This window comes from Molothrus ater, chromosome 14, assembly GCF_012460135.2.
Source record: "Molothrus ater isolate BHLD 08-10-18 breed brown headed cowbird chromosome 14, BPBGC_Mater_1.1, whole genome shotgun sequence".
Lineage (NCBI taxonomy): Eukaryota > Metazoa > Chordata > Aves > Passeriformes > Icteridae > Molothrus > Molothrus ater.
This window is the reverse complement of record NC_050491.2, coordinates 10,735,895-10,746,962: the sequence shown is the minus strand read 5'-3', so window position 1 is coordinate 10,746,962 and position 11,068 is coordinate 10,735,895. Positions and strand designations below refer to the sequence as shown.

The 11,068-nt window shown below is 42.8% G+C and overlaps 1 protein-coding gene across 1 annotated transcript; it reads right to left on the bottom strand.

Annotated features, from left to right (window-relative positions):
• Window positions 1-551: 551 nt before the first annotated feature.
• On the bottom strand, window positions 552-2,723 carry LOC118698836 (endogenous retrovirus group K member 9 Gag polyprotein-like). The gene has a single exon (XM_036402379.1). The coding sequence runs from the start codon at window positions 2,721-2,723 to the stop codon at window positions 552-554; it is 2,172 nt and encodes a 723-aa protein (XP_036258272.1).
• Between the last annotated feature and the right edge of the window lie 8,345 nt (window positions 2,724-11,068).

Sequence of the window (11,068 nt, the reverse complement as noted above, 5' to 3'; positions counted from 1 at the left end):
ATCAGGATGTTTCACATTAATTACAATGTCTGACAGGCCACCTGTTGTAGCACCACCCAACCCCAGGAGTCCAAAACTTGCATGAGTGAGAGGCCACGATTGAGGCCAGCAAAGTCGCGAGAGTATTGTGACATCTGCTCCAGTGTCAATCAAACCTGTTACTGATATAGTTCCTGGATGACATCCACTGGCAGTGAGGATGCATGTCTTTTCTGGACGGCTCTCCGTTACTTTCTCAGTCCAGAACACTCGAGGTACTCCTGTTGATCCAAAACTTCCTGCGCCACGACTTCGGTCCACTGTATTTGGAACAAAACTCACAAAAGGTACAATTTGAGCAATGCAGGTTCCTTTCTGAATAGTGACAGGAGGGTCATCGATGGATACCATGGCATGAATCTGTCCTAAATAATCGGCATCAATAAGCCCTAGATGCACATGAATACCTCTAAGTGTAGTACTCGACCTCTCTATTAAAAACGCACTCAATCCCCGTCCTATCGGACCATAGGCATCAAGGGGCACTTTACATATTTCTTTTGTCAGAATGGTTACTGTGTCAGCGGTGGGTATATCAATCCCTGAGGACCCGCTTGTTGCCCCTGAGTATTGCTCACAAATGGGTAGCTTTGCAGTGCTGGGAAGGCCCGCATTTGCTGTTGTGGTAGTTGTTGTTGTTGGGGTATTTGTTTCCCCACGCGCCCCTTCGCGCTCCTCTTTGGGTTTCCCGGCAATAGCTGACCATTTGCGTGATATTTACTCCTGCACTGTTTAGCATAGTGCCCAAGTTTAGCACAGCGATTGCACACAACATCGCTGCTTGCACTTGGCTTAAATGTTGTTTTCCGGACAACATTTGACACTGTGGTACACTGTGATCTTACATGCCCTTGTTGTCCACAATTATAACATTTTGCTGAAGGTCTTAGCACTGCAGCAAGAGCTGCCATTTTATGCTCAACTGAACCAACTTTTGAGCAAGCAGTAACCATTTCAGACAAGGTGGGTTCCCCAGGTAAAGTATCAATAATCTTTCTGCAATCTGGGTTTGCATTTTCTTTAGCCAATTGTATGCACAATTTGTCTCGCAAAGTTTCATCTTCTACCTGTTTCTCAATAGCTGCAGCAAGTTTTTCTGCAAATTGCAAAAATGGCTCTCTCGTCCCTTGCTGTATAGTGACATATTTCTGTTTTGGAGCTGCCATTTCCATTGTTTTAGTTAAGGCACTCATGCCAATTTGTTGAGCTTGTGCCAAAATCGAAGGATCCCACCTTGCCTGTAAATCTGGATTGGCAAAAGGCCCAGTGCCCAGTAGGGCATCAACACCCACAGCATGACGAGGGTCGTGTTGAGGCAACTGCATATTTGTTAAAGCAGTGCGTTCAGCTGCGCGCCTCCAAGTTTCTTGAAATACACCGTATTGTACTGGCTGGAATAGAATTGTAGCAAGATGCGCAATGTCGTAAGGTGAAAGCAAATCTGCATTAATCACACGTATTAATTGCATTACCTCTGAGGAATTAATACCGTACTGAGCCACTTTCGATTGGAGGTCTTGCACAACCCTCCAGGCAAAGACGTGATGACTGTCATCCTGCCCTGCTCCAGGAGCTGCTTTAAAGACTGGAAAAGCCATAGGGTTATCACAAGCAACATTTGCATTGGCACTGTTCTCCTGAGGTACTCTTGGAGCACCTAACCTTTCTACGGTGTCCCAATTCTTTTCTTCAACTGCTTTCCTCCTAACAAATTCCCAAAACTCCTGAGGGTGTCGAGGAACCACAGTTACTTGACATGGAGGCAAAGTCCATGGGGCAGCAAGGCTAGAGCTCTTTGGAGGTAAAGAGACCAGAGCTCCTTGCCCCAACTCAGATGTTACTGCAGGCGACTCATCACTTGCTTCGCTGCTGCTGTCACTGTCAGGTAACGGAGGATACGGCCTTGCAGGTTGTTCAAACTGCTCAGACGGGAGCGGGGGGGCGGATGGCTGGACTAGAGCGGAGGGAAGCGGGGGGGCAGATGGCTGGGTTTGTCTCTCTGCTAAAGACATTTCAGCTAACTGGCGTAGCGGTGTAGTATATACAGGCACCATTGCGAGCTGCTGTGCAGGTGTGAGATAGAGAGGTTTAGGGGTCTGATAAGAGGATGCTACTGCAGGTTGCCCAGAAGTTTTGGCAGCTTTCCCAGAAGCCTTGGCAGCTTTCCCAGAAGCTCTGGCACCTTTCCCGGAAGCTTTGGCAGCCTTCCCGGATGCTTTGGCAGCTTGCCCAGAAGCTCTGGCAGCTTTCCCGGAAGCTCTGGCAGCTTGCCAGGTAACTTGCATGGCACCCGGACTTTCTTCAAGTTCCCCATCAGAGGCCCCCTCTGCCTCATCCCCCCCATCAGGTTCTGTTATCAGCCCCAACTCTTCGTCCGCATCCCGCTCTGCTTGTTCTCGCTCTGTTTTCCATTCCTTTAATGCCTCAAAGAGCGATTCCCAAGTAACTGCTAGATCGACAACCGTTTTATCTCCCTTTCGGATGACTTCCCACAGTCTGTCCCCGACTTTTTTCCATGCCTTAACACTAAAAGCTGTGTGGGGATCAGTGCCAAAATTCTGAGATTTAGCCCACAGCAGTATATTTCGAAGGGCATAGTCTGACGTATTAATTCCCTTATTTCTTAACAAAACTTTCCATGTAGCCAGAACATTTTCTTCTTCTTTAGTTAAATTATGTCCCATTATTACTAGTTGGTGGCTCACCTTCTTCCAGGTGTCTTGATAGGAGAAAATCAGGTCCGGACCTCCCTGTGGCTTCCACCTGCCACTCTCAGCTACACCAACGCCGCCTCCCCCACTACATCCCAGTGGGTCACGGTTGCCAGTTGCTAGGACCTCGTATGGGCCCCCACCGACTTCTTATCACGTCGGGGATCACCAAATGTCGCTGTCGAGGCGGTCACGACATAAAGCAGAGACCACAAGCAGTCTCAGTTGGCAACACTTTATTATTGAATATGGCTGCTTTTTATACACTTTCCAATTGTTTATCCTTCTTCTATCTTTACTATTGGCCACAATAAATCAACATAATACTATTGGTGAGAAGTTATGGTGACTTAATTAACTTTCTAAAAATGTTTCATCCAGCTGCAAAGTTCTTCTATCTTTCTTCCCTCGGTCTCCTTGGCTACAGCCTTGGAGAGAGCTCCTTATCAGTTTCTTCTTACTTCTCAGCTTCTTCTCGCTCCTTTAGCTAACAGGCCCGCTGTTAGCCCCTTCCACAATTCTCCAGAACTATCTCAGGCTTCCAAGAATGAAGTATGAAGCTTTGACTCAGCAGCTTTGTTTTTAGTTTATTTTAAACTTTGAGACAACAAATCTGCTGGACCAAGTTTATGCCAAATAAATGTGTGCCAGACTTATGCCAGCAGAGCTTCTGATTCAGTTTCTGTCTCATTTCAGTGGGAGACAGTCAAGACAGGGAAACGAAGCTGTTTTCAGGCACTTAGTTATGCAGATCAATACCCACGTATACTTACAAATGTCTAGGGAAGTTGTGTTTTCCTTTGGGAGTGAGTGACCTGCCTGAAAGCTGCAAGAAGTACCAAGTACCATTTGGGAAAATCATCTATGGGCTAGATGCATTTTTCCAAATCCCACAGAATCTGGAATGGAGCAGGAATTTCCACCTAGATTTCTGTGTTCCAGCTGGGGACTTCATTTGGAGGCCAGGCTGTGCCAGATCTGGCTTGCTAATTTGGGGTCATAATTTGCATATTGATCAATGTTTCTTTCAGCCTTTTATTTGCTTCCAAATGATTAGCATGTGTCAGGCTGTGTTTCACTGGTCAGTCTGTTAAAGTGGTAAAAATGATGGTGTTTAATGAAGACTGATTGCATTGGCCAAGTGATGTTGTTGGTGAGTATGATTCATAATTCAATATAAAGATCACAAATACCTGAAAGAAGTCCACCCATTGTTATTGGTGAGAGGAATGAAACTTGAAGCTTCTGAAGTGGCAGAACAAGACTGACTCTTAGGACAATACATCCCCATTTGTGCTCTAGGATACCTGGCAAATGGGGTGTATGAATAATAGTTTTTAAAATTTAAAAATGTCAGTGCTTTCTATGTACTTGTTCTGGTCCACGTGCACATATGAATTTCTTCATGCAGGCACCTTGTGAGCCAGAGATGAAACAGGCCTTTGTGATAGAGGAAGGGTTTCCTTAGTGCAAGGCATAACATTGTGTCCTTCTTTTGCTGAATGCATGTGGGACTGGGGTCAAAGTGTTGCTGCCCTGCACACCTCTCCTTTGCACAGCAGCATGAAGAGAGCTGGAAGAGAATTTCATCTCTGAAAGTTCTAGAAGGTGCTTTTCCGCCCCTACCCTTCTCTCTAATATTTGGCTTTATGTTGGCTTAGGCAGCTCATATGATTTCTTGCTCTTCAATTGTTCAGGAAGGGAGGAAAAGTAAGTGTGGAAAAGACTTTGGCAGTTCAGTATAAGCTTTTGAATAAGTTGACATTTATGTCAGAAGTAGAGGGGCAAATTCAGCTCAAGTTAGGGAAATTCAGCTCACACCTGCTTTGTGAGCCTATTTAGTGAGAGAAAACATTTCTTTATATGTCAAGAAAGATTTTCATGCTACATTGTCATAAAAAAATTATAACATAAATTGCTATTTTGTCATTAAAACTGTTATGCATTTTTTTAGGAAACCTACACATTCATAAATAAAGCAAAATAGCAGCATTAAAGCAGACAGGATATACTTCAAGGTAGTGACTAGATCACTGCTTTTTCATCTCCTGTTTTTATTACTCTTTGCTTCTGCTGATAGCTTCTTCAGGGGAGATTTTAAAAATGGATTGCCTGTGATGTTCTTCAGTGTCGGATATAAATAAAGGAAAACTGCTGTGTCTTATTTTGTTGGAAGCTTCTTGTAGAGCTGTGTAATCAGGGCAATTAGAACTTTGCCTATAGTTTGTCTTGTGGGTTTGCAGTGCATACCAATTTCATCAGTCAGGAACTGAACATAAGTGCCTGGCCTCCTCATACATCTGGAGATTTGCTCAGAGAGTAATGGTTTCTAAGCTGGCTCCCCTGGATCCTACATCATTTGTGATAAGTTTTTCTTATGAATTTTTGGTTAAATAGCAAGACCTCTGACATGATGTTGAAAGATAACATCAAGAATAGTCCTTTATCCAGCATTATTTTCTGGCTTTTAGAGATATTTAAAACAACTTTGTCAGCTACCAGAATTTAGCAGGAGTGAACCTCTGAGATGCTTCTGTGATCCTTCCAGTGGTGTTGCTGGAGTGACAAAGCAAGGAATGGGGAGCTGACAGTGGAGTCAAAATATGGCAGGGGATGAAGAGAGCCTGGGAATAACTGTTGCTCTGGAATTCTTAGAGCTTTATTTTTCCTTGATATTTTAAAAAGTTGAGAGCTTTTTCTGTAGCAGCCAGAACAAATGACATGTATCTGGGAAGGGTTTGTGTGGATCCAGGCATCTGGTCTTACCTGAGGAAAATTCAAGGTCAAGCTAGTGTTAGTTATCTAATTTAAAGATGCAATCTGGCTGTGAATGTTGTTTTTTCTTTTTTCAATATGAAATATTATTAAACTTGTACCTCTCATACAGGTCTGTTGGCAGTATGTATTCATATACTGCCAAAAGTAGTATATATTGGCAGTATATGAATACATATATATATTCATATATATGTATATATATGGGGTTCTGCTTCTATGTAATTTATCAAGTTGACTATTTTTCCTTTTAACTGCAATTACTGGTCTAATCAATAGTATGGTTAACCCTCACCCCACATTTGGGGCAAGGTGCTTCCTCCTCTTGGTAGTGCCAGCACACAACGAGCATCAGGTGAAATGATGGAAGTTCAGGCACTGAAAACCACGTTTTTAAGGCCTGGCTTGGAGCTGAGTGTGTTTTTCCTGCCTCCTGTGGGTGTTGTGAGAATCTGTCCTTCCACTGTTACCACCAACAGCGGCGGTGGCAGGGCTGATGTCACAGCGTCACCTCACCCTGGGCAGAGATTCACACCCGGCAGTGGCGGATGGGAGGTGCCTGCTGAGCGTGAGTAGGGGTGATGGTTTTGTTGGATCCTACTCCAGATTTTTCCCAAGACACGACTGTAGATGTCAGTGTTTAACTAGCACAGTGCTACTGACTGTTCTACTGAGAGATCTTCAGTCAAGGTTTCATGCTGGCTTTTCACTGCAAGGGGAGAAATGTGCTTTCCAAATCGGGACTAGGTGCCTGAAAAGAGACATCTTGTATACTTCAGAGGAATAGTGCTTGATTTAATAGCCACGTTTTTCCTCATTCTTAACAAAATTCCCTCTGTGACCTTGTATCTTCCCACCAAAAAACCCTCAAAATTCAATTACAGGCTTGTAAATACCTGCTATAGATTTGAAACTCTGGTTCTTTTTGACTTGTGGCCATACTGTATTGCCAAATTTTATTCACAAAAAGCATAGAATAGTTCTGCATGCTTTTAGTGTTTCCTGAGTTTATAAATAGCATTTTGACCAAGGATTTGTATAGTTCAATTAATGTTTCTTTATGGGATAGCTGAAGGTCAGAGAAGGCTCCTGTTAATAGCAGAAGGCTATGACTGTAGGACATGATGAACAATACATTAATTTTTTAACAATATATGTATTTAATTGTATAGTCTCATTAAGTCCTGATTTTTTTTTAAAGTCCGATTTGAAGGGCACTGAGCATTCCAATTAGACTCTCCTTTGCCAAACCCAAATTACGTTTTGAAAATGAAAGCGGGTTAAAATCATCAAGTTTTGGAGCATATGGTCAATTGTAGAAATGAATTATGTAAAGGCTACTGGTTAAAATATATGTAACATGTACATATTCTTTCACAAATAGGTATGCTGTGTGTATTACAATGTAAAACACAGTTAATTGATACTCCTGTGTCTAATTTTTTTCTAGATAGCAGACATTGCATTTTATTCTGGGCTTCCAGGCAACTGCATCCATCCAGTGAAATCTTTCAGTCAATGGAATAAGGTGTAAATAGGACTTGAATGCAACATGCTCTGACTGCCCAGTGCCAGAAGTAAAACCTTGCAGAGTGCTTGTTGCTGCATACTGACTTCAGCAGTTTTTTTCCCCAGCATTCTAGTTAAAATTTAAAAAACAGGTCAATAATATTGTCAGTTGTAACTCAAAAAGATGAGGAATTCCAGTAAAAAAATTATAGAGAAAATTTCTTGTGAAAGAAAGGTGTTGGTAATATTACCCATAAGAAACTCTGAAAATGCTACAGGTGAGACAGGTAGGGCAGCCCTTTAACTTGTCTTGGTATTTCTATGCCTGGTGTGGAAGAAAAGTCAAAAAACCAAATTCATCTGGTTGCAGTTTTTATGTCAAGGTTCCTAGTTGGGGAAGATTTGTCCAACTTTGGCCAGACTGAGCTCTCAAATGCTGCAAAATTCCAGCTGGGACAGGACTTTACTGTAGGGGGATAGAATATAAGAAAATAATCTCACCCCTAAGGAGTTGCAGCTGGGCCAATTATCAAAGATTAGGAACAGGCCTGACTTTAACAGGCCACAGCTGTGACCAATGAGAAGAAGAGTGCTATAGAAGAGTGGGGTGGGTGGGTGAGAAGGGAACTGGAGTCAGTGGCTGCTTTGTGAAGGAGAAAGAGTCAGTGCTCTGAGGAGATGCCCACGAGAAACACCAAGCAGGTATGAAACTTTTGCAATTAGGAGACAACAGAATGGAACCCCTGCAATAAGATGACAGCACTTTAGCATCTGTGTCCTAATATCCCTGACTATTGCAGAGGGGGGAATGTCAGCTGGGTATTGCCTTCCCTGAGATCCTCACTTTGCTCTCTGGAGACTTGTGCCTTGGGTGTGGAAATGGTGGCTGGGCTCTGCATTTGTGGGGACAGGAGTGCAGAAAATGGGAATGGAGTGGCTGCAGGAGACTGAGTGGTTGGAATTCGCTTACAGTGGGGAGCATAAATGCTACTTAACAAGGACCTGAATTGATTTCTTCTGGAATATTGTGTACAGATCTGATGACCCGTGTCCAAGGAAATAAACTGGTGCAGAGAAAGCTTGCTAGTGTGATAAGGAAAACAGAGAGCTTACTTTATGAGAGGAGACTAGAAGAGCTTGGCTTGTTTGCTTAGCATGGTATTGCAAAGGCCAAGAGAGGGATATGTTTGCCTGTAAATATATCTAGGAGATAAATATCAGGCAGGGGGAAGGCTCCAGCTGGGGACCAGCTAAAGCCTTAGTTCTTGGTAAGGAAAGGCTGTTGCCTCTGCAGGGGTATAAAACCCCCATTGCTTTGCTGGCTGTGGAAGCAAAAGCCCTGGTGCTGCTCTCCAAGGGCAGTGGTGGCACATGAACCACAGTGGTGAAGGTGGAGATCAGTCAGTAAAGGACTGACAAATTAAGGGGCCTCTGATCCTTTAGAGCAGGTTTCAGGGGAGGTTCAGACCAGCCCTTTGGCCAGGCTGGTTATGATGCACAAGGACCTGTCTTTGACAAATAGAATACACTCTTAGGGTCCTGTCTTGCTGTCCCAACATGGGCAGCTCAAGGATTTCTAAAGCAGATGCAAAATGGACCATGGGAAAACCCCTGTGCAGAGACTGTTCTCTTTCCATGTCACTAATTGCCAATAATTTAAGTGGAGTGGCTTTGCCCTGTGTGTTATCTGCATGCAGACACTGAACTCTGTCACCAGGAGCCCCTTTCAAGTGAAAGCTGATGTAGAGATCTGTATAGAGCAACTCCCAGGGAAAATGCTTCATAACAAAGAGAAAAATAAAGGGAAAATTCCTCTCTCTGGAAGGATTTTCTGGGTTATATCCAAGCTTTGGACTACTGCAGATCCTTGCCTGTAGGAAGGATGTGTCCGATTTTCCATGTTGAATTAAAATTTAATTTTAGCCTGAAGATCATGTGTACTTCAGCACCTTATGGAATGATCTTTTCCCTTTCAAAAACACTGCTGAGTTAACTGTAGTGCTGGAAGAGATATCTTGATCCCTAAACACTAATTGCATCCTGTTTGCATTGAAGAATTTGTTCTGCATTTGTGAATCATCTGTGAGAGCTGGTTGTGATTCAGTACCTCCTACAATCACACCTGGTCAGGCTTTCATTGGCACAATCTCCATGGCTGTGATTCAGCTGAAACAGGATTTCATCTGCTGGATTCTTAGGGTTGCTCAGAACTCAGAAGATATTTTGACTTTTCCCATCATCTGCTGGAGTATAACCAGTCCCAAAGGCAGGCAGAAGAGCCTCTGGACTGGTTGTGCTCTTTTCCCTTTGTGCACAGGTACTGTCTGTTGCAACAAGTACACTCAAATCTCCTGGCACATTTAGTGCCAGTGCTGAGCTGCTTCTGTAGTGAAGGGCTTCATCCTGGGCAGGTGACAGTAAGAGTGGCAGGCAGGCTGTCTGTTCAAAGCATTCTTTTCTAGGCACCTCTGCCCTCTGGGTGGCTCAATAGATGCCTGTTTTCAGGTAGTTTATCTACAGTAAAGAAATTGTGCCCTTGTTTAGCTCATCCTCACCCTGAACTCTTGTTAGTGGGGGGAAGAACTTGCTTCTGGAATTATTCTCTCTGAAGTCCCAAGGAAGTTTGTCCTTAGCAAGTGATAGGGACAGGCTTGAATGCAGCTGTAACCTGACTTATGTTGCTGGGTCAACTCCCTGGTAAGCAGGACAGTATGATGCAAATCAGTGTTGACTTGACCTTACATAACATTTTTGTCTTGGCTAAGCCTGGACAAGAACTCTTGAAATACTTGCATATAATCCAATCATCTCTCTAAAAAACTGGAACAATAACTTTAAAAGTTAAGCTAGTGGATAACTTCAGAGATATGATGCTGATTTTTGTTAAAAGAATTGTTAATTTGAAATAATGTATTGTTTTTACCCTGTAGACAAACTTAGCAATTTCTTGTGGCTTGCTCCTAGGTACTTCAGGCTTTTTACTTACTGTGTTGGATGTATATTTGATATAATATTATTAGATTTGCTTGCAGTAATCCTTAGGGATAGTCATTCTTTCCATTAGATCAATAACACTTTCCTACTAAAGTGCTTTTTTTGAAGGATAGTCATCCCAAATGTGGTATGCCCATTATAAAACTCTGCAACTGTTAATTAAAACAGATTGAAGTTTGCACCTTCTGTTATACAGTCATATTTGGAATGATATAAAATGAGAAGTTCTGTACAGGAAAGCTTTTTGCTCAAATATTGCAAATGTTGTCTCACCATCCACTTATTTCCAAAGAGTGATAACATTACCTGTTTTCCTCTGCAGTTGTAGCTGGCAAAAGATGTGGCATGTGTCAGAATGCATTAATATTCCAATGACTGCTGCCATGACAGAACAAATGCTGATATAATCAGGCTGCAGGATGATGTTCCTGCAGACCAGTCCAGTTTAGGCATGACTGAACTGCTAATCAATATGGTGTGCAAGAGCAAGAGTTATGAACTAACCAGGTCACCAGCACAGTAATTCTCTCTAGAAATTCTCTGCTTTATTTGCCAGCCACATAGAACAGCTTTTGGCAGTAGAGCATGAGCAATGGTTTGTTGGAGACTGGGCCTTGAGAGAGGCAGCCTACAGTGCCAGTCTCCATCACAGGCACTCTGAGTAACTGGAGTTCTGGAGGCTGAACAGAAGGGTAGAATCTTTTCACACTATCTTGAGTGAGAGTTTTGTTCCATGCCAAAGTGAAAATCCTTCTAATGGATTGTCCCTTCACTTTTCAGCTTTTTTGAGAATTTTTTTGAGACTTTAAATGTTGTGATATATTTATTTTTGCCAGTAAGTGAGGTTTGAATCTTGGAGTTTACTGTGAAGCTACCAAGAAGAAATAAATAATGTTTTCACGTGACTTTTATATCTATCCTTAGTCCTTGGAAACCATCCCCAGACCTCAGAAAGTCACATGTGGCATAGGCAATTGAGAGTAGCTTTGTTGGTGCTTAACACCTCTGCCCTTAGCAGGTGTTAAAGTAAAAGCCTAATT

What these genes read in the sequence shown, in the direction of transcription:
- LOC118698836 (XM_036402379.1), bottom strand. Translation starts at nt 2,723, where the DNA reads ATGGGACATAATTTAACTAAAGAAGAAGAAAATGTTCTGGCTACATGG.